Genomic DNA, 22,468 nt, shown 5'->3' on the forward strand with positions numbered 1-22,468 from the left:
TGTAGTTAGTCCCAAATCTGTCTGTGCATCAAAAGCATCTGTGTTGTTTAAAAAAAAAAAAAATACAGGGGATCCCTGGGTGGTTCAGCGGTTTGGCGCCTACCTTTGGCCCAGGGCGTGATCCTGGAGTTCCAGGATGGAGTCCCGCGTTGGGCTCCCGGCATGGAGCCTGCTTCTCCCTCTACCTGTGTCTCTGCCTCTCTCTCTCTCTCTCTCTATGTCTATCATAAATAAATAAATAAATAAATAAATAAATAAATAAATAAATAAATCTTTTTTTTAAAAAAAGGACTATCCTTTAAAAAAAAAATACAGAATCTGGGATTCCATTCCTAAATATTCAAATTCAGTAGCTCTAGGGTAGGGTTTAGGTGTTTGTAGTTTTATTCAGCTCCTCCAGTGATTCTGACACCCTGGAATTTTTACTTTTAAAACATGTATATGTTTTTAATTTACCTTTTCATTACTGGTTTTTAATTTAATAGCATTGTAGTAAGAGAAATAGAGTTTGTTGATACCTATAATTTAAAAGTTGTTGAAACTTGTTTTAAAACTTCATGCATAGTCCATTTTAAAAAGGACTGATGTGTGTTGAGGGAAATGTATATTCTCTGACTCTCAAAGTTACTGTTTAAGCTTATCTCTTATAGATGAGTTTTTTAAAATCTAATCTGAAACTTTTATACTAAACTTTCTCTGTCTTTTTATCCTACGATATACTCTTTCATATTTTCTTTTTTCTCTCTTTTTTTTTTTTTTTTTTTACTCTGCTATCATGAAAGGAATTATCTTCCATCTCTGTACTTTTCTCCTCAGTGAGTTCTAATCTGCTATCTGGAAATCCATTGAGTTTATTTCAATAACTCTTATATTTTGTATTTTTTAAAGTTGTTTTTTTCTAAAAATAATATTTTATCATATTTTGTTGCCTGCTAATGTTTCTGATTTCATTAATTTCTTCAGATATTTCATACACATTTGCTTAATATCCTATGCCTGATAACTCCAATATCTGAATTATTTGAAGGTCAAATTTATTTTGCTGTTTCTGGTGACTCTTTTTCATGGTGTCTCATGTCTTCATACATAACAATTTTTAATTGTGAGCAGCTATATTTTATTCTTAATCTGAGGAATCCTAGAGGTCTAAATAGAAAATGCTCTCCTCCGGGGAAGCATTGAATTAACTTCTTGCAGGAGCCTAGGCAATGGTGACATAAACATCTATGCTCAGAGCAGCAATACCTTTTATGTTTGCTTGCTATTCATTATTCATCTCAGAGTATGTTTGTTGAGAGGCTGGTGCAGAATCAGGATATTAGATATTAGAGCTTTCTCTTACTCTTTGTGGGTTCAGCAATGTATTTAAAGTATGTTTCATCAAGGATATAAATTGTGGCAAAGAGTTGTTTGAAATGTTTTGTCAACTATGGAAGTAGAAAACCTCCATTTATTTTTTTTTAAGATTTTATTTATTTATTCATGAGAGACACAGAGATCGAGAGAGGCAGAGACACAGGCAGAGGGAGAAGCAGGCTCCATGCAGGGAGCCCGATGTGGGACTCGATCCTGGGTCTCCAGGACCATGCTCTGGGCCGAAAGCAGGCACCAAACCACTGAGCCACCCAGGGATCCCCACCTCCATTTATTTTTAAAGTAGTTAATCTGTAGAAACTTGAGTGAAATATGAGGCTGAAATTCAACTTTTATTTTATTAAGAATTTGTCATCTGTTCATCTGTTAGGGAATCCACACGAGGAAAAATCTAACCAGTACTCAAGAGGAAACCCTTCAGTAAGATTGATTCCTCCTAAGCAGCTAACAAAGCCCATTTGGGAAAAGGCCTGTTAACTGAACTAGCCATGAGAACCCTCACTAGGAAAAGTAGCCCTTAAGTGTTCCTGGGAATTCATTTAATCTTTTAAGGGCCCATGATTCCACATGGGTGCCCCTTCTTGGTGTTGCCACAGATTTTCATGTTTACTGACCAGTGAGCATCTTGAGGAGAGGGTCTTGCACATTCTAGATAATTAATATTTCTTGAATATATAACTGAGTGACTCATTACCTTATACAATTTGCCAAATTCAACACAGTTAGTTGCTTCAAAGGTGAAAGCGACATAAGGCTACCATCTGTTATTCTCTTGCAGTCTACCATGTAAATGTGATTGATGTTTGGATAATTCTTGTGTATATATTTGAAGCATGCATCAGTAATCCTTTTATTTCCTGTTTTAAAACAAACAAACAGAAGACAAGTATTGTATTTGTAATTCCCCAAGAATAAAATTAAACATTAATGCTGAACCCCATTTTTAATATCACAGACCTTCAAATCGGATCTTTCTGAGGTTACAAGTCGAAAGAGCTTTAAAAGCACAATCAGAGATATGTGGCGCACCAATGAAAACTATTGATGTAATACGAGTGCACTTTTCAGCTAACGCCTTTAGAAGAAAAAAGATGATTAAATTTACCACTGTGTATAGAACAAGCTTAGCAAAGTAATGAGGTTATTTATTTTTCTCAATATTTTCAGAAGCAGACATATTAACTATTAAATTTTCCTAATTTCAAAGACAATGGAACTTTTATTTAATATATTTGAGTATAGTTACATTTGAGTAATGGAGAGGAATCAGAATTAAATCATGTTATGAAGTTGAGGGACAACATGAGAAAATGGAATGCTGAAAAATATTACTACATTTAGAAGTTTGACGTGTAAAACTAAAAGTTTATGCTTAGGCTACAGTATCTCTGAAACAAAAATATCCTAATTGTGAAACAAAGGTTCTTGTAGGGTGCGTAAGGATTCAAATGTTCAAATGTTTGTGTGTGTGTGTGGGTGTGTAAATTTTTAATGATTTTCTTACTATAAAAACAACTAAGTTGAAAATCCCATTCATACTTTTCAGTAATTCATGCCACTAAAAAATGTGCCCATCTATTAGGACTGAGAATAAAATGTACTTTGCAACTACCTACTTTTACACAGTTGTCCGTCAGAGTTGGCATGTCATTGATGGTCAGATGCATAATTCCAGTGCAGCTGTTTGCAATGTTCCTGAAGCCTTGGACTGAAATCTGAATTGTACAGAGTAGATGAAAATGATGGGAGAACCCATTAGCATGACACCTAATAAAAGCCTAAAGAAGTTATAAATAACCAAAGGTATGTCATGATTTTGCTACTATATTTTAAAACTGAAACCATTAAATATGGCAGACATAAGAGGGAAAGAATCTAGTCTTTTCTTCTTTAATACTTAATTTCTTATATGTATGTTTTGTGAAATGATTACAATAAGTCTAGCTAACTTATTGTTTAATTTCTTATTGAGGCAAAATTCACATAACACAAATTAATCACTTAAATGGGCCATTAACCATTCATAGTTTGATGCAACCATAACCTCTGTCTAGTCCCAAAACATTTTTATCACTCCTAAAAGACACCTAATCTATTAGGTAGTTTCTTCTTACACACGCCTTCTCCCAGTCCCAAGAAATCACTATCTCTGTGGATTTACCTATTCTAAATATTTCAAGTAAGTGGAATCATACAATATATAGCCTTTTGTGTCTCCTTTCTTCCACTTAGCATCATGGTGTAGCATCATGTATCAGTACCTTATTCATTCTTATGGCTGAGTAATATTCTTTTTTTTAAGAGTTTATTTCTTCATTTGAGAAAGAGCATAAATGGAGGGAAGGGAATGGGACAGAGGGAGAGAAGCAGACTCCCCTCTGAGCAGGTAGCCTGACACAGGGCTCGATCCTAGAACCCTAAGATCATGACTTTAGCCAAAGGCAGACATTTGACCGACTGAGCCACCCAGGCACCCCTATGGTTGAATAATATTGAATGAATATACCACATTTTGTTCAACTGTTCATCTGTTGATGAATAATATTTGGGTTGTTTCCATCTTTTGGATATTTTGAATAGTGCTACTATGAATATGCATGTACATCTATTTGTTTGAGTACCAGTATTTCAATTCTTTTGAGTGTATGCATAGGAGCAGAATTGCTGGACTATATGGTAATTCTATGTTTAATTTTTTAAGGAACCACCCAAATGTTTTCTACAGTGGTTACACTATTTCACTTTCCACAGGCAATCTAGAGTGTTCCCACTTCACATCTTTGCCAACATTATTTTTCATTTTCCTTTATTTTTTTAAAAGATTTTATTATTTATTCATGAGAGACACACAGAGAGAGGCAGAGATATAGGCAGAGGGAGAAGCAGGCTCCCTGCAAGAAGCCCTGTGTGGGACTTGATCCCAGGACCCCAGAATCATGCCCTGAGCCAAAGGCAGACACTCAACCACTGAGCCACCCAGGTGTCCCCCATATTTTCCTTTTTAAAAAATTTCCTAGTGGTTTTGAAATGGTACCTCATTGTGATTTTGATTTGCATCTCCTTAATGACTAATGATATTGAGCATCTTTTCATGTGTTTATCAGTCACCTGCATATCTTCTTTGGGCGAATGTCTATTCAAGCCCTTTGCTTATTTTTTAATTGGGTTGTCTTTCTGTTTTTGATTTGTAAGAGTTCCTTATATATCCTAGACACTAGACCTTTAGATAGGTGATCTGCAAATATTTCCTCCCATTCTTTGGGTTGTCTTTCCCTTTTTAAATAATGTCCTTCGATGCACAAATTTTTAATTTTGATGAAGCCCAATTTACCTGGTTTTTTTTCTCTTTCTGCTTATGCTTTTGGAGTTATATCTAAGAATCCATTGCCCAATCCAAGTCACAAAGATTTACCTTCAGTGTTTTCTTCTAAGGTTTATTATTTTAGCTCTTATATTTAGGTCATTGGTCCATTTTTAAAAATATTTTATTTATTTATTCATGAGAGACACAGAGAGATAGAGAGGCAGAGACACAGGCAGAGGGAGAAGCAGGGTCCATGCAGGGAGCCCGACGTGGGACTTGATCCCGGGACCCCAGAATCACACCCTGAGCCAAAGGCAGACATGCCACTGCTGAGCCACCCAGGTGTCCCAGTCATTGGTCCATTTTGAGTTAATTTTTGTATTCGGTATGAGGTAGGAATCCAGCTGCATTTTTTGGTGTGCAGATATCCAGTTGCCCAAGCACCAACTGTTCAAGAGAGTATTCTTTCCCCCATTTAATGGTCTTGGCACCCTTGTTGAAAATCAATTGGCCATAAAAGTGTAGGTTTATTTCTGGTCTTTCATTCTATTTCATTGTGTTTTTTTTTTTTTATTTCATTGGTTTTTATGTCTATCTTAATGCCAATACCACACTGTTTTGATTACTGCAGGTTTGTAGTATTGATTTTTCTTTCAGCCATTATTATCCACATTAGTGGAAGCAGCAGCAGTGGAGTATATTCAAAATACTGAATGAAGGATCAGATGCATTTGATTATGAATTTTCTTAAAATAATTTATTTAGGTTTCATTTCCTATAACAAATAGGATGAATGGGAAATCAGATGGCATTTAGACTCACTCACTGTAAGAGTGGTGATAATTAGACTGAGAGTCCACCCAGGAAGAGACAGCAGAGGGAACACCCCTGCAAAGTCATCGTCACAACAGTATGACAGAGAACAAGCAAGAGCAGCTATAAGGGACCTCTTAGGAGACCTCTGAAGACTTCATGTGTACCATCTGTCACTCAAGGTGACTTCCAAGGTTCTGTCATTAAAGCCTCCACCTATTTAAAAAGGACTAGCCAAAAGTTAGGGAACTGAGTGCCACATCCTCACGACAACCAGAGCTCAGCTCAAATGCCGCCTTCTCCTTAAGTGTCCCTGAGCCTCAGATTAGGCCAGGGTCTTTTTAGACACTTAAAGCACTGTTTAAGTATCATAACTATAGTTAAATTTACATTATATTTAATTGTTGAACTAACTCCCTTGTACCCCAGCTCCCAGCAGGGTACCTAGAGTGTCAACTGAGTAGATAATCAAGTAATATTACTACGTGAGTAAATGGAAGCATGTGTGAATGAATTAGGAGAACCATGCGTATAGCTAGGTTCTGTTGCCCAGCACACATGACAGTGTGAGTACTTGGTCAAAGGCCAGGGGAAGCCCTTGAGAGCAGGGTCTGAGCATGCAACCTTGAGGGGCTGCCTCAGGTAGAAATATATTTAGTCTATGTTCTGAATGCTTGTGTCCCTGCAAAATTCATATATTGAAATCCTAAACCCTCACGGAGGTGATGTCATCAGGATATAGATCCTTTCAGAGGTAATTTTGGACTCTGCTCTCATGATTGCATTTAGCACTCTTATAAAGGAGGCCCCAGAGAGATCCCTTACCCCTTCCACCATGTAAGGTTACAGTGAGAAGGCACTGTCTGTGAACCAGGAAGCAGACTCTAAATAGACATTGAATCTGTCAGTGCTGATCTTGAACTTCCCGGCCTTCAGAACTGTGAGAAATAAATGCCTGCTGTTTATAGCCTGTCTAGTCTCTGACATTTTACTATAGCAGCCTGAATGGACTGAGATACTAGAACAGTTTTTTTCTAAAGAGTTTTTGGGAAATATGTTTCTAATATCTGAACAATGTCTATTTTGGCCCAGGAATTTGAGAAAATTTTCCTAAAGAAATAGAGCTGCACACAGAAATTTATATATAAGAATTCTCTTTCTTAGCCCTTTGTTCTACTTAGACCTTCAACAGATTGGCTGAGGCCCAACCAAACTGGGGAAGGTAATCTGCTCTACTCAGTTTACCAATGTAAAAGTTGACTTTATCCAGAACACCCTCACAGGGACGCCTGGGTGGCTCAGTGGTTGAGCATCTGCTCAGGTTGTGATCCTGAGGTCCTGGAATCAAGTCCTGCATCAGGCCCCCTTCAGGGAGCCTGCTTCTTCCTCTGCCTGTGTCTCTGCCTCTCTCCGTGCCCCTCATGAATGAATGAATGAATAAATAAATAATCTTAAAAAAATTCCCTTCACAGACAAACCTACAATAATGTTTAATAGAATAGTTGGATACCCCATGGGCCATTCAAGCTGGCACATAAAATTAACCATCACAGCTACTTTGGGGGCTTTGAACATTTGAGATTCATAGCTGATGTTGTTTGCTCTTGCCTGCTTGGTTTTGGCTGATCATATGAACTTGCCTGGCCACATTTTTATCCATATCATCATCTTTGAGATTATCCACTCTATCTGGCACCACTAAGTACTTGAACAAGGCAAAATTTAAAAGGAAAGCTTAAAGATCTTATTGTCACCTCATATTGTGAATTTAAAACAGAAACCTTCAAGCCTTTAAAGTTTCAATTCCAAATACTTAATTAAGGAATTTCAGTTTCTCAAAGTTGAATAACTACATTAGTAGGGGAAGCATTCTATTTTTAAATGCATGTGTCTGAGTATTATTTAACCTGTGTAGCTTTGCGAGAAATCATTTTTCAGAGAGGGAATGTGATTATCCAGTGTTATGGAAGTCTCCACTCAGAAGTGACTGCTCACACTTGATGACCTACTACAAAATGGCAGGAGGTAGGAACAGCCAGAGAAAGGCAGGCTATTCCAAGGAGCTTGGACTTCTCCTATATGCTGAGATAGGCTCCAGGAGATAAGGAAACAGATGCTCTGGTTCCTTGATCGTTTTTCCCCAGATTAAAAATTGACAGAGCAAGAACACAGATGTTCAGACTCTTAATCCAGTGTTCCTTCTGATTAATATTCTTCAGCAACAACATCCGTTTCAACTGTCCCATCCCAGCTGCCATAGGTTTTTAAACCTAGATGCCCCAGCCAGAAAGACATCTGATTTCTCCAGTACTCAGTAGACCTCTCTGCTTTTTTCTGACCTTGTACCTCCCTCTGCCTCTTTCTCTTTTCCTCTACCCAAGCCTTGACTATTTCTCAAGTTCCAATGCATGACTCCAGCTACTTTCCTTCTCTTTCTCTTACAAGCCTAAAGCTCTATTTTAGCCATAACCCTTTCCTATAATCTGCATGTCTTAATTACCCCCCTCCCCAAATAAATGAACTTACACTCTTTTTAAAATTTCTTACTGTGTTGGACAACTGTTTGGGGCCGAATGAATTAAATTTGGGAGTAAGACAAATAAAGTCTGGGAAAGAATACAGAATCTGACTACAAACAAAAATTGAAACAATTCCAAGTCAAAGGTAAAGGACAAGTGAAAGCAAAGCAGTGGGAGCGCTAGACTTGGATAAAGTGGCAAAATCACCCTTGGGATAAATAAGAATTATATAGTGGGTAAGGAGGGAGGGAAAGCTAACGGAAGACCCATAAGGCAAGAATGAGGTATTTTCTACAAGTATTCCCAGAGAAAATTCCAGGGGAGGTGAATGAACATTAAAAATCTGGAGATCAGGGGATCCCTGGGTGGCTCAATGGTTTAGCGCCTGCCTTCAGCCTGGGGCGTGATCCTGGAGTTCCGGGACCGAGTCCCATGTAGGGCTCCCTGTGCGGAGCCTGCTTCTCCCTCTGCCTGTGTCTCTGCCTCTTTCTCTCTGTCTGTCTCATGAATAAATAAATAAAATCTTAAAAAAAAAAAATCTGGAGATCAGAGAGCTTGGAGTCAGCAGAGATGGGTTTGAGCCTGGCTCTGCTTCTTTCTCACAAAAGGCAACTCAACCTCTCTTGACACTTAGTTTTGTCATCTGTAAAATGGGTATAATAATACCCCAATTTTTTTTAGGAACTACTTAAGAAAACAAAATGGGATAATGTATATGTAAAAGTGGTTAGTTAGCACAGTGTCTGGCATGTAATACTGGACACATGCTTTCTTATTACTATTCTCCTGAGTGCATTGTGCTCCCACAGAGAAGTGAAGATTCAAGAACTAGAGGTAGAGGACCTTGAGAGATCATTCTAGTGCATCCCTCGCATCACACACATAAAGAAATGAAATGGTATTCAGAGAAGTCGTGAGATTTGTCCCCAGGGCTGGACCATGTCAGGAAGAGTGAGTGCTCCACAAGTACTGAATGAATGAACAAATGATACTGAGTCACACCATCTAGAGGCCACCAATCCCCACAGGACACACAATTCGAGGGATGGGAATAGTTGTTTTTTACAATACTTCTAAATTCTTTCCCTTTATCTCAAATCCTGGGCCATTACCCTACCACTAGTGTTTCAAATAATGGCTTCCCCTGGGGGAAAGAAAAAGAAAGAAAGAAACTTTTCTTTCTTGCTGTCTTGGAAACATATTCATGACAAGATTTTCTGAACAAGGGAAAAAATTATAGCAGTAATCAGCCACAGCTGAGTGATTCCTTGCAATGCAGCCAGACACTTGGTGCTATCAACCAATAAGACTGTATCCAGAGAAGAGGTGGGGGAAACCTCTAAGAAGAACTTTTTAGTTTTGTCTTGGCACGAAATGCTTGGTTCTCTACATGGTTTATTTTAGAATATCCAAAAAGATGCTTGGCTAATATTTTATGACTCAAATATTCTTGCCAGAATCTTTTAGGCCAACCATTAGTTGTCCTTTCTCTTCACTGAAATAATGGTCATATAAGCCTGAAATTAAAAATTCCTCTCCTAGGGAAAAAGTAAAATACTTCACCATGTTAAGAAGCAAGCCCTGCCACAGCTGATACCTGTGCGTTTTCTGTTTAGTATTCTTACAAAACTTGGGATCTAATTTCTCTTTGTTTAGTTGTTAAATGGCTTTAGTCTGGACAACAACTGGAGCCCTTTCACTCTGCTCTCTGCTGGTTGAACTCCCATTGGTTGGGAAGTTGGCCGCACCAATGCTGTTCCAATCTCAAGTCCCAGCAGACAGCTACTGCTGCTGATTGGGGATAGAGAAGTTTTGGTGATCCTAGGAAATTCTCTCCAGCTGCCTCTGGGTGGGTCTCAACCCATGAGCAGGACAGGACAGAGCTGTCTGTGAAGGAAATGAGTTGTCAGTGAGCAATACAAAATGAAAACCAAAGTGTGAGCACCAAGGACTAGCTCAGATCCCTCTTTGCTCCTCCAGGATAGTAAAAAAAAAAAAAAAAAAAAAAAAAAGAAGAAGAAGAAGAAGAAAGAAAAGAAAGAAAGGAAGGAAGGAAGGAAGGGAGGGAGGGAGGGAGGGAGGGAGGAAGGAAGGAAGGAAGGAAGGAAGGAAGGAAGGAAGGAAGGAAGGAAGGAACTTAGCTCAAGGAGAATTAGCATAGTACTAAGTTCACACTTCCCACTTCTTTACAACATTGTCTCTGGACCAGTTAACTCAGCAACACAGAAAAGAGATATATGTAGGGCCAGACCTTCTGTGACAGCTAGAAATATCTATCTTAGGTAGACATTGCCCAAGTTGTGTTCCTGTACCATTTCCAGCTGTTTCTCTCATTTGAACAACACTGTAACCAATGACTAATGGATAATGTAATGACTTTAGTCATATCCATATATCCTTCATGACCTCCAGGTAACCTCAAAGAAGACTGGCTTAGCAAGTGGAATGAGTGGTTGGAGAGAAAGACAAAGATTTTTCCCAAAACATGGAACATTTTGTTTTATTGCATTCAAATGTGCCACAAGCTTCTAAAATAGCAATACTTCCCAGGACCTGTGCTAAAAAGCCTTGACAGGATTTCAAATACTGTGTCCCCTGTGGTGACAGGAAGAGAGGCCTACTTATTATCCCTCTGATGACCCCATACTTTCCAGTCTAGATGTTCTTCATGGCTACCCCCTCCTCTGCGTTTGCTAACGCACTTCTCCTAGGTACCCTCCCTGGATCGCTTCAGGTAGGAGTGTTTCTTCCTCTTAGGCCCCAGAACACCAAACACCATAGGCCTCAGTTTGAATTTGCATCATCTGCCTTGTATGATAACTACTTATGCACATGTCTAATATTCTTGCCAAGGAACACAGACAGCATCTTATCCATCATGTCCTTTACGGTACAACACAGGGGCTTGGAGCACCGGATGATATAACAACTGTTTGTTAGTAGACTAAGTAGTTGTTGAATAAATTTTTTGTAGAATGTAAATTAAAATTACTAGTTCCAAAGGCGGAGGAAGGAGGTAATCAGTATGGTTATTTGTTAAAGATTACTGTATTTATCTAAAAACATCAGATAGCCAATCATAAAAAAGAAAGTTTCATCTTCCAATGTGAGTGAGAAATTAGAATACAAGATTAGTGAGGCCTACAGATGCCAGGAAGGCAAGCATGCATGGCAACTCTGTGCGCTCACTACACAATGACTCAGGGCTGTGATCTGTAGAGGCAGCCTTGGTCCTTCTTAAACTTTATTATTCTTGTTTAGAGTACACTATCCTGTTCTTTTCCTCATCCAATGGCCAAATTACTCACAGCTTCTCCTGTACTATAATGGACGTTTATCTCCTTTTTGACTAAGAGAATCACAACCATAATTCTTTCTTATTCCAACACAATGATCCATGAAGCTACTCGGTTTGTCTAGATTAACTGAGCTAGAGGGTGGCTTGCAGCTGGAGCTCTAACCACAGGCTTCACCTAGGTCCAAAGACTTAAGGAGAGTTTTGTGAAGAGTTTATGAAATTTTGTCTGTAAGTCACATCCTAAGATAGGGAACAGAGTAGAAACTGAAAGAAGTATGGTTTTTCAGAAAGCACTAAAATTTTTGTCAAACCTTTTTTCAGGAGTATGAAACATGATCTTCATCCTCTGAGACTCATTTTGCCATCTGATTTTTCAAGATCTAAAAATCATTGCCAGATGTTTCATTTTTTTACTGCTTAATGTAATAAACATCCTAATACAGTTTGCCTACAAAGAGATTGTCTTAAGCAATGGATGCTAATAGTAGGTGTTTGTTGTATTTCTCTATTTTTATTTTCAATATGGCTAGCATGAAGTTACACTCAAACTAATATCATAACAACCATTTAAATTTATATGAGTCCTATCTTACAAGAAATATAAAACAATTTTCATGAATTTTATTTTTTCCCCCAACACAGTTTGAAGTGTGATTCAGAAAAGATATAAAGCATTCCTTTAACAGGGAAACTGAGGCACAAGAACTGATGCAGAAATTGTACGGTGGCTATTCTGATTCATGATTGTTTTTCCACTAGAACTCCTTCTTATTAATGACACTTAAGACCACTTACTGTTTTTTTCAAATAGGAAATGCAACTTTTTTTTTTTTTTTTTTTTTTTTTTTTTTTTACCATATGCAGTATATAGCACTTTACAATTTTACAAATTACAGTCTGCTGGTATAGAGCCTATTCTTCAGAATTAGTGAGATCAAGGTTCTAATCTCGGCCAGACATTTTTTGTGTGACCTTAGGCGAGTTACTTACTCTGTCTTCATTTTAAGTGGTGTGTGGGGCCAGTTAATACCAGCTTGCAAGCACAAACTGTTGAATTTTTAGGCTCTGCAAGCCTGTTGTTAAATTAGATTAGACGCTCCTATGTGGCTCAGTCGATTAAACATCTGACTCTTGGTTACAGCTCAGGTCATGATCTCAGAGTTGTGAGATGGAGCCCTGAGAGTTCAAACCCTGGGAGATGGAGCCCCTCACTCAGTGGGAGGCTGCTTCTCTCCCTCTCTCTCTGCCCCTCCCCCTGGTCATGCTCTCTTTCTCTCTCTCAAATAAATAAATCCCCCCCAAAAAATACAGCCAGATTAAAAAATAAATCATATAAACTTTAAGTAAATTATATCAACAAAGCTAGTGAATACTCAAACTTGTCACTTCCTAATTATCTTATTATGTGTTACTATTACCTATGCTCTTGAGGATATTGTTTATTGTATCTGTATAGTGAAAATATTACCTCATGGTATACCATGGTACCTCTCTTCCCAACTCTCTGTTCAATGACTTCTCATTGGAAACTTGAAATAGTTAATGGTGAGAGTATTTACACCATGGAAATGATCAATCATTGAAAATCAGGGCTTTTCCTGCTCTCTGCCAGTTGTTAAATATTTGCCAGCACACCATTTTTCAGTTTCCACATGTCTAAAATGAGAGTTATGATACCCACCTCACATAGTTATTTATAAAGATTAAATGAGATAATAAAATAATAAGGAAAAACCTCAACACCTAGCACCCAGTCTACCCAAAAAATGACAGAAATTATTACCATCCTTTAAAATACATAATAAGGGAAAATGGAATCAAACAAATATAAATGAATTATAATTTTGAATTTAACTGTCGCCAATAAATTTTGGTACATAATCTGCTTATTTGCAACTGGTGTAGCTGGTCGCACAACTATTACTGTTCCAACTACCTATTGGATAACCTAGCAAAACTGTGCCTCCACTCTCAGTTCTGTGCCAAGGACCAGACATCCACACAGAAAGAAGCACAAGATCCTAAAGCCTAAAAGGACCTCAGAGATCATCTAGCCCAAACGAGCCATTGTGTAGATAAGGGAACTGAGGCAGAAGACCACGTGACTGTCCAGAGTTGCACAAGCGGTGAGGGGGATAGCAAGGACTAGATCCCAGTGCTCCCCACTCCAGGCTGGGGCTCCTTTGCCCATCCCACTGCCTTCTGCTGTGTGAGAGAGAGAAAAAAAGAGAAATTGCTTTCTCCCCTTGCTTCGCTTATGCAATCTCCGTTCCATTCGGCTAGTACATTCATTCCTGGACGTGGCTCTGTGACTTTCTCCCACCTCTACCGCAATCCCCGGAGGTGAACGAGTAAGGCCTTCCATGATCTTTGCCTCTCTGGAAGGGGAGGTTAGAAGCCCAGGGAGAACTGAAATGACCTTGGAATCTTCTTGTTCGCAGTTTGCACAACCTACCTTTAAGATTCACGGGTCCCAGAGAGACTTAGCAGTACAAGCACTACTGATTAATTATTATCGCACTGAGTCATTTGGACATTTCTGGGATGCTGTCCCTTTTCATTTTTCTTGACTTGTGTCTAGTGACTGAAAAATAACTTATGAAGAAAATACTTTCACCATAGTATTTCATAGTTTCCTAGGCTCGTCTTCCCCTGAATCTAAAGAAATGGCAGGGGTGCCTGGTTGGTTAAGAGTCGGCCTTCAGCTTAGGTCATGACCTTAGGGTCCTGGGATCGAGCCCCACATCAGGCTCCCTCCTCAGCAGGGAGTCCACTTCTCCCTCTCCCTTGGCCCCCAACCCCTGGCTCTTGTGAGCTCTCTCTCTCTCAAATAAAGAAAATCTTTAAACAAAAAAACTAAAGAAATGTCAGACTCCACCCTTACCAAGAAAAGACTCTGAGGCTTTGCTCTGACAAGTCGCCAACGCCTTAGTTACTTAACAGACTCCTTGAGCTTCCACCTACAGCATCTGGCTGACCATGCCCTGAAATTGGCTGCTGTTTCTTTCTTTTGTTCATTTATTCATTCATCAAACATTGATCACAGTCCCTCTTCATGCAAGGTACTGTATTATGTGCTAAGGAAGCAGATACACAGGTCAACAAGGCAGCATCCTGGCCATCAAGGAGCCCACAATGGGGAAAATAGACAAATAAGCAGACCACTGAACACCTAGAGAATGCTTAGTGGAAGTACGATTATAGAACACACAAGAATCCTAACAAGAGGTTGGTGAGAGCTTCCTAGAGAAGACTGTGACTGAACGAAGCCTCAGAGATCTAGAACAGTTAACTTGGTGAATGGGAGAAAGGGTCAGCATGAGGGTGTCTAAACAGAGGGCAAAGGGTGAGCCTATTACAAGTTCTCTAACTGTTGTTGCTGTTTTTTTTTTAAGATTTTATTTATTTATTTGTGATAGAGAAAGAGAGAGAGAGGCAGAGACACAGGCAGAGGGAGAAGCAGGCCCCATGCCGGGAGCCTGACGCGGGACTCGATCCCAGGACTCCAGGATCATGCCCTGGGCCAAAGGCAGGCACCAAACCACTAAGCCATCCAGGGATCCCCCTGTTGTTGCTGTTTTTTAAAAGATTTTATTTATTTATTTGAGAGACATTCAGCGAGCGAGAGAGAAAGAGAGTGAGCGAGCATGCACACGCAAGCCAGAGGAAAGGGAGAAGCAGACTCCCTATGGAGCAAGGAGCCTGACACGGGGCTCAATCCCAGGACCCTGGGACCATGACCTCAGCCAAAGGCAGACACTCAACTGACTGAGCCACCCAGGTGCCCCCTAACTCTCTGGTTTAATTCTCTTAAATCTGAATATATAAATGGGAACCTCGGCCTTCATCTGGCTCCTTCTTTCACCCCATGTTCAGAGTTGTTGGTTTTCCAGGAATTTCGGTTTCAGCCTGAGACTGGCTACAGCCCTAGCCTTCCTTCCCAGCATTGCTGCAGTCATTTCATGCTTGGCTTCCTACACAGTGTCATAACCCACTGCTACACACAGTTGGGGATACATAAATCTGTAGGGGAAGTGGCCACCCAAAGATCATATCCACAGGAGTATCCTTGCAAGAGCAGAGGATAAAGGGAAAGCCTAACCAGGAATCACTGCCGTCCTAATTGGGATTTCCTCATCGACAGCTAGGAAAGCTTTGTGTTCTCCACAAAAGCTCTTCACCCTACCCATATTTTTCTATTTTGAGATTCTGAAAGAAACAAGAACTTTTGAAGAGTGCTAAAGTTACTAGGGAACCAATGTAGGCATCTTTGGAGCATTTTAGCTCATACCTTGTTATCCATTTACTCACTTATGGGGATGTGTGGGAAAAGACCCAGGAGATGAGGAAGGTAGCCACCCAGAGAGCTCAGGAGGAGGATTCTGGGCAAGAAAGATGGCCAGTGCCAACCCCCTCCAAGGCAAGGGCTTGTGTGCCAAGGGAACGGGAACAGCAAGGCAGCCAGTGTGACTGGAGCAGAGTTGGTAAGGGGGAGGTAGTACGAATTCATGCCACGGGGCAGTTGCAGGAGAAGACAGAGAATGTAAGGTCATGAAGGTCCCGCTGAGGTCTTTCTTTTATTGAGTAAATGGGATGCCTCCCCAGGTATTTGAGAAGAGGGAGGACATTGACTTGTTTTTTTTTTTTTTTTCAAGATTTTGTTTATTTATTCATGAGAGAGAGAGAGAGAGGCAGAGACACAGGCAGAGGGAGAAGCAGGCTCCATGCAGGGAGCCTGATGTGGGACTCGATCCCAGGACCCTGGGATCATGACCTGAGCCAAAGGCAGACGCTCAACCGCTGAGCCACCCAGGCGCCCCCGACTTTGGTATTATTTATTTTTTATTTTTTATTTTTCCGACTTGGGTTTTAAAAGTATCACTCTAGATGCTGAGTTGAGAGCAGACTTATAGGAGGCAGAAGTGAAAGAAGAGAAACCAGTTAGGGGCCCATGACATTTATGTAGACAAGAGATGCTGGTGACCTGGGCTGGGAGCTGCGGAGGTTGTGAGGAAGAGTTAGATCCCAGGTAGTTCTGAAGTAACAGCATCCTGGCTTTCCTGGCAGAGTGATGTGCAGTAAGAGAAAGAGAAAAGTCCAAGATAACAGACTAGTGAGCTAGATCTGCTGTAACAAAGTACCACAAACTGGGTGCCTTAAATAACAGAAATGTGTCATCCTACCGCTCTGGAGGCTAAGACTCCAAGATCAAGGTGTCAGCAGGGTTGGTTCCTTCTGAGGTTGCTTCCTTTAATGCGAGGGAAGAGGGAAGGATATGGTCCAGGCCTCTTGGCTTGGCTTGTAGATGGCTGTTTTCATGTTCCCGTGGCACTGTTCTGTATGAGTACATCTGTGTCCCAATGTCCCCTTTTTTATTAAGGACGTCATTTATATTGGATTAGGGCCATCCTAATGACTTCATCCTAGCTAATTACATCTGGAACAACCCTATTTCCAAGAAAGGAGGTTCTAGGGATTGAGGACTTCAATATATGAATGTAGAGGGTTACAGTTCAAGATGTAACAGGTGACTCTAAGATTTTTGGCCCAAGGAACTGTAAATGTGGAGCATCTGTCCTTAAGTGACACGGGGAAGGTTGAAGGTGGAACAAGGAGTTATTTTTTAGAGCAGGGATTTTTTTTTAATAGGAGTCTGAAATTTGAGAAGGAAGTCTGTGTTGGAGATACCTATCATATATATGTGTCTGTATATATACATCACATATTACTTCTATAAATATAGATTACTTCTATATCATCTTATATGCATACATAGGCTCCTACAAGCATATATACATGTATATGTCTGTAAACACACTCCTATAGACATATATTATGTACATATGTATGTATATATGTGTGAGTGAGCATCTGTGTGTGTGTGTATATATACATATATATATTTGCTCATTATTGTAGGTGATATTTAAAGCCATGATCACCAGGGGAGTAGGTATAGGCTGAGAAGAAAAATGGACCAAGCACTGAACCCTGGGGCTCTCTGTGATTCAGGGTTTGGAGAGAAGAAGAGGTACTTTAGAGAGTCAACTTTAGAAATATTGTCAGAAATATTGTCAGATATATAGCACAGCATCATGCAAGAGAATTAAAACATATACACACAGAACCACAATATAAGAACTCAAGACTACATTCTTACATAGGTATCCCCTGCTTTTTGAAAGCTCATTGGGCTACTTCACTTTTACAAAAAGACCTCCATTAGTACCTATTTTCACTAGCCAAAAGAAATCCAAAGAGGATTTTGCAGTGAGCCATTACAGAGACAGCAGGCACCGCAGACAGTCCGAGTGGCATCTTCCCTGGGAGCTCAGCACCCTAGCATCAAGCCGCCACTGGTCTCAACTGGGTCTCAGAGCAGCTGTGCTTTATCTCTATTTATTTTGTGCATCCATTAGCAAGACATGTCCCTAAATGTCAGAAAACCTAAGAAAGATTAGTTTTAGGGTCTGGGAGCACTCAAGGATGTTTCTGTATGAATTAGTGGTTACTGGTTGTTTACTTTATGCCATTTCTGCTTAAGAAAAGTTTCATAGGAACATGGTACTTTTAGACAGCAGAGGAAACCTGTATGTCTATAAGAACATATATGAAATCACATAAAACAAATTAGAGGGTTTGTTTGTGTAGGGGGAGGAGAACGGGAGTGGGAAATGTGGGTAAAAGGAAATCAATAAAACAGGAGAGTGGCCTTACATGGGCTGATAATGAAAGTCCATGAACTGAGGAATACGAGTAAATCTGTTCCTGGTGCCTGGGTCCCAAAATAGGTAAAATAAAATAAAGTAAATCTAACTAATGAAATAAAAATTCCCAGTTATGTTTCTTCCTCTGAGTACTTTTTCTCCCCTGCACAAAATGGCAGAGAAAACAGTAATTTTTTAAAAGATTGATTTTATTTATTTATTTATTTATTTATTTATTTATTTGAGACACAGAGAGAGAGGCAGAGACACAGGCAGAGGGAGAAGCAGGCTCCATGAAGGAAGCCCGATGCAGGACTTGATCCCAGGACCCTGGGGTCATGCCCTGAGCCAAAGGCAGGTGCTCAACCGCTGAGCCACCCAGGTGTCCAAAAACCATATTTGAAATCCCTTCTTCTGGGTCACCTGGGTGTCTCAGTTGGTTAAGGTCTGCCTTTGGTTCAAGACATGATTCTGGGGCCCGGGGATGGAGCCCCACATTAGGCTCCTGCTCAGCAGTCTGCCTGCCTCTCCCTCTGCTCATGCACTCCTTACTCATTAACTCATTCTCTCTCTCTCTCTCTAAGAAGTATATAAAAATCTTAAAAAATAAAAAATAAATCCCCTCTTCTTAATTTCTTTTAGTGAAAGTGGTCACCAATAGATAGGTTCTGAATGCTTGATAAAAGATATTTAAAAAGAGAAAAGTTCAATGAAACCTACTTAATGTGGAAGTGGATATAAGATAATTAAAATATTTACTGGTAATTTCTGAGAAGGGAAGAGTACTTACCAGGATAGAAACCCACTTTAGGTTTGAATGTGGTTCTCCTACCTCTCTTGATAATACTGCTGCTATGAAAATAAATCTTGTGGGTAAATATAGGAAGTAGGTGTGGAGAGCCACAGCCTTAGCTTTCCAAGAGGAATCATATCTATATGAGGTTTTTTTTTTTTAAAAAAAGATCTTATTCATTTATTCATGAGAAACACACACACACACAGAGAGAGAAAGAGAGAGAGAGAGAGGCAGAGACACAGGCAGAGGGAGAAGCAGGCTCCATGCCGGGAGCCCGATGTGGGACTTGATCCCGGGACTCCAGGATCACACCCTGGGCCAAAGGCAGGCACTAAACCGCTGGGCCACCCAGGGATCCCCAAGTTTTTTAAATTATAAAAATTTCATTAGGATTGACACAGCCAATTTAGGAAACCAACAGAATTAACACAAACCAAGCTTACACATGCTTCATGACCCAGACATTCAGCTCCATGTGTATACCCAACACAAGTGTCTGATATGTACACAAATGATAAAGGGACAACAAATTAGTCTAGACTTACACTCTCCAGGCCTTGCAACCTCAGGAAAACAGAATTTATTTTTCCCAATGTTGAATATCTAGAAGGATTCTAAATGGTTCTGGTAGGGTCATCCTCCTTTCCTGGAAAAATCACAGCCACTGCAGATGCAATTAAGGATTGTCTAGACCTGGGCCAAATGACTCAGTACCCATAGAAAAATCCTAATGGTTACTAAACATTTACTATGTGAAGCCACGTTCTATTTTTTTTAAAGGATTTTATTTATTCATGAGAGACACAGAGAGAGAGGCAGAGACACAGGCAGAGGGAGAAGCAGGCTCCCTGCAGGGAGCCTGGAGTGGGACTCGATCCCGGGACTGTGGGATCACGCCCTGAGCCGAAGGCAGATGCTTAACCACTGAGCCACCCAGGCATCCCTGAAGCACTGTTCCAAGCATGTTTTTTTTTTTTTTTGATTTGTCCATAGTTTTTTTATTGATACTTTATCAGTGTTACGGAAAAGTATTGAGGATGTAGAAAGGAAAGCCATGCATACAAGGGAATGCAGCATCACTTTAGATCTCAGGAAAGTGAGCATCTGGTGGGTCTTTTGGGGAAATTGGGAAAGAGGAAATCCAATAAAGAGAAAGACCAACGTAGAGACAAAAGAAAGACTAAGAAATGTAACATCTTCCTGGAACCATAATAGAGAGGCTAAACTAGGTCTTCATTCTTTTTCATGGACCATATAGTCTCTGGGAAAAGAGAGGTGGGAAAAACTAATTCTTCAGAGAATTACTAGTTCACAGAATGAATGAGTAGAATTAGAGAGCCATTGACAAATGTGAGGAAATAGCTGTGTTTAGGTTTTGGCAGGTGGGCAGGGAGTGGTAATAATATCATAGGGCTGCCATTTAATGAATCACAACTATTACATGCCAGAGACCACGTTTCGCCCTTTACAGAGTGATTCTTAAGGATTGCAGCAACCCCATGAGGTAGGTATCATCATTATTGTTATCATCATCATTAGCATTCCAATCTTATAGAGGAGGACACTGGACTACAGATTAAGAAGCTTATCCTGTCCCAGCAAGTGGCAGGGTTGGGAAAAGGACCAAAGCCTGCCAGGCTCTGAAGCCAAAGTGCTTTACATATCCCTACTTCTCCATGCTGCAAATTTCAAACAGGGGTCGGGTGAGGGTGACTTGGGAGTTTACAAGTTCCCAGTGAAGTTAAAGAACAATAAGATTCAGATCTGAGCAAGATAACTTCTAAATTTCACAGAATTATTGGATCTTGCCCCTAGAATTTCCAGGGAATGGAGAGAAAATGAGAAAGAACCAGTGAAGATGGTGGGAGGTAATTTTGATTGGGGGATTTCTTTGAGGAAGGGACCTGGAAGGGAAGAGTCAGGCCCTGCGGTGGATCCTAGACAGCAATCCGGTAGTTGGGATGGACCTGGGGCCTGACGTCGCAGACCATGCCAAGAAGCTGGGCCAGGACGCGTTCACGGTTTCTCTGCTGGGAGCTCTGCATGCCCTGCATCTGGCGTCTGGTAGCCTGTTCCACCTCAGCCGACAGGTTCCCCTGGGAGCCCGTGGCCACCTGTTGCTTGCTCTGGAACTCCTGCTCTCGTTCTCTGCGGTACAGCTCCACCTCCATCTGTGCCTTCTCCTTTGCCTGCTTCAGATGCCGGGCTTTCCTCTTTCTGGCATCTGCCACCTTCTCAGCCGCCCGTTTCTCAGCTTGCAGGAGCTGCTGGATACCCTGGGACTGACTGGCCATTTCTGTGGTTATGGCTGATGCTGTTTTGGATGTTACCGAGGTACCAGATGGCTCCCCCCACCACCACTACACTGTTCCAAGCATGTTATATGTGTCAATCATTTCATTTACACAACACACGTATGAGGTAGTTATATGTGTCTATCTCAGAGATACAGAACCTGGGGTATACAGAAAGCTTGGGAAACCTGCCCCAGTCTCATAAGTAGTAAATGGCAAACTCAGGATTAAAATGCAAGTGCCCCAGAACCCATGCTCCCAAATACTATCATGTACTGCTCTCGAGGCAGAGCCACAAGAGAAAGAAGAGAAGTGGTTCCTGAAGCAGAGTATGAGGTGTAAAGGAAAAACTACCAACATTTCATAAAATAGTTCATTAGTATCACTTAATTAACTAGATGTTAATCCAGATATTCAATAAGCATCTGATAAATGTCTACCATGAGCTAGACCATCACACATCATTCTTCAGAGCACAGAATAAGATGGACCCATTCACTGTCACCAAATGTCTCCCTGACCGTAGATCACAAAGGACCGCTTTCTTTAAATAATAAAACTACTTTATCTGCAAAAAGTCTTCCCAAATTGTGCTTAAGTATAGTTTTTCAAAAATTGTTTTATGGCATAAGCTTATAACTTTGAGCAAATAGTAAATATAGAAGCAGATATATTAAATGTGTTCAACTGATTCAATCAGAATTTTTTGTTGGGTGAATGTAGATTGTTTTTTTTCTTTCTTCTTCTGAAAATAGTATAATGAAAATATGGCACTCTGGATCTGAAAGAAACTTTTTCATTAATTTGAAAAATATTTTAATAATGGCAGCCTGTTGGGAAAAATGCTGTTATCTAACTAGTATTTATTAAGTGCCTGGGTATGGTTTAACCTTACAAGTAATCAGAGAAATATAAATTAAAACATAAAATATCATGTTCAATGTCAAATTGGCTAATGTTTTTTTTTACATATTACTCTTATGAAGATACCAGACATTACTTTACGTTTATGGTAAGTTCTATTGACAACCTTTGTGGAGCATGGATGACCTTAAAAATAACTATATCCTCTGACCATTTCACTTCTCAAAATTCATACCAAAAAATTGCCTAGACATATGGAAATATATGGTTATGAGAATTTCCTTCACAGGTTATTGATGATAGAAGAAAATGGTAGGCCACTAATGAATGTTTTTTTTTTTTTCCACTAATGAATGGTTAAACACATGTTGGTATTTTGATACGATGGAATACTACATAGCTATTAAAGGTAAGTTATAGAAAATATTTAACAGGGAGATGTTAACTTTATGGAATAATAAAAGATATGTGTACGATATAATCCACTTCAGTTTTAAAG

The 22,468-nt window shown here is 40.0% G+C and overlaps 1 protein-coding gene and 1 pseudogene across 10 annotated transcripts in view; both read right to left on the reverse strand.

The window, feature by feature from the left end:
• Positions 1–22,468, reverse strand: part of FBXL13 (F-box and leucine rich repeat protein 13) — a 204,777-nt gene that overhangs the window by 66,762 nt on the left and 115,547 nt on the right. For all 10 annotated transcript variants that reach the window (XM_077863928.1, XM_077863934.1, XM_077863930.1 and 7 more), the window contains 3 exons: positions 2,991–3,089; positions 2,332–2,449; positions 2,069–2,231 (listed from right to left, as the gene is read on the reverse strand). In XM_077863928.1, coding sequence (XP_077720054.1) covers positions 2,069–2,231; positions 2,332–2,449; positions 2,991–3,089 — 380 coding nt within the window. The remainder of the gene's footprint in view (positions 1–2,068; positions 2,232–2,331; positions 2,450–2,990; positions 3,090–22,468) is intronic.
• On the reverse strand, positions 19,564–21,207 carry LOC144292926 (V-type proton ATPase subunit G 1 pseudogene; annotated as a pseudogene).

This window comes from Canis aureus, chromosome 21, assembly GCF_053574225.1.
Source record: "Canis aureus isolate CA01 chromosome 21, VMU_Caureus_v.1.0, whole genome shotgun sequence".
In the NCBI taxonomy this organism is placed as follows: domain Eukaryota; kingdom Metazoa; phylum Chordata; class Mammalia; order Carnivora; family Canidae; genus Canis; species Canis aureus.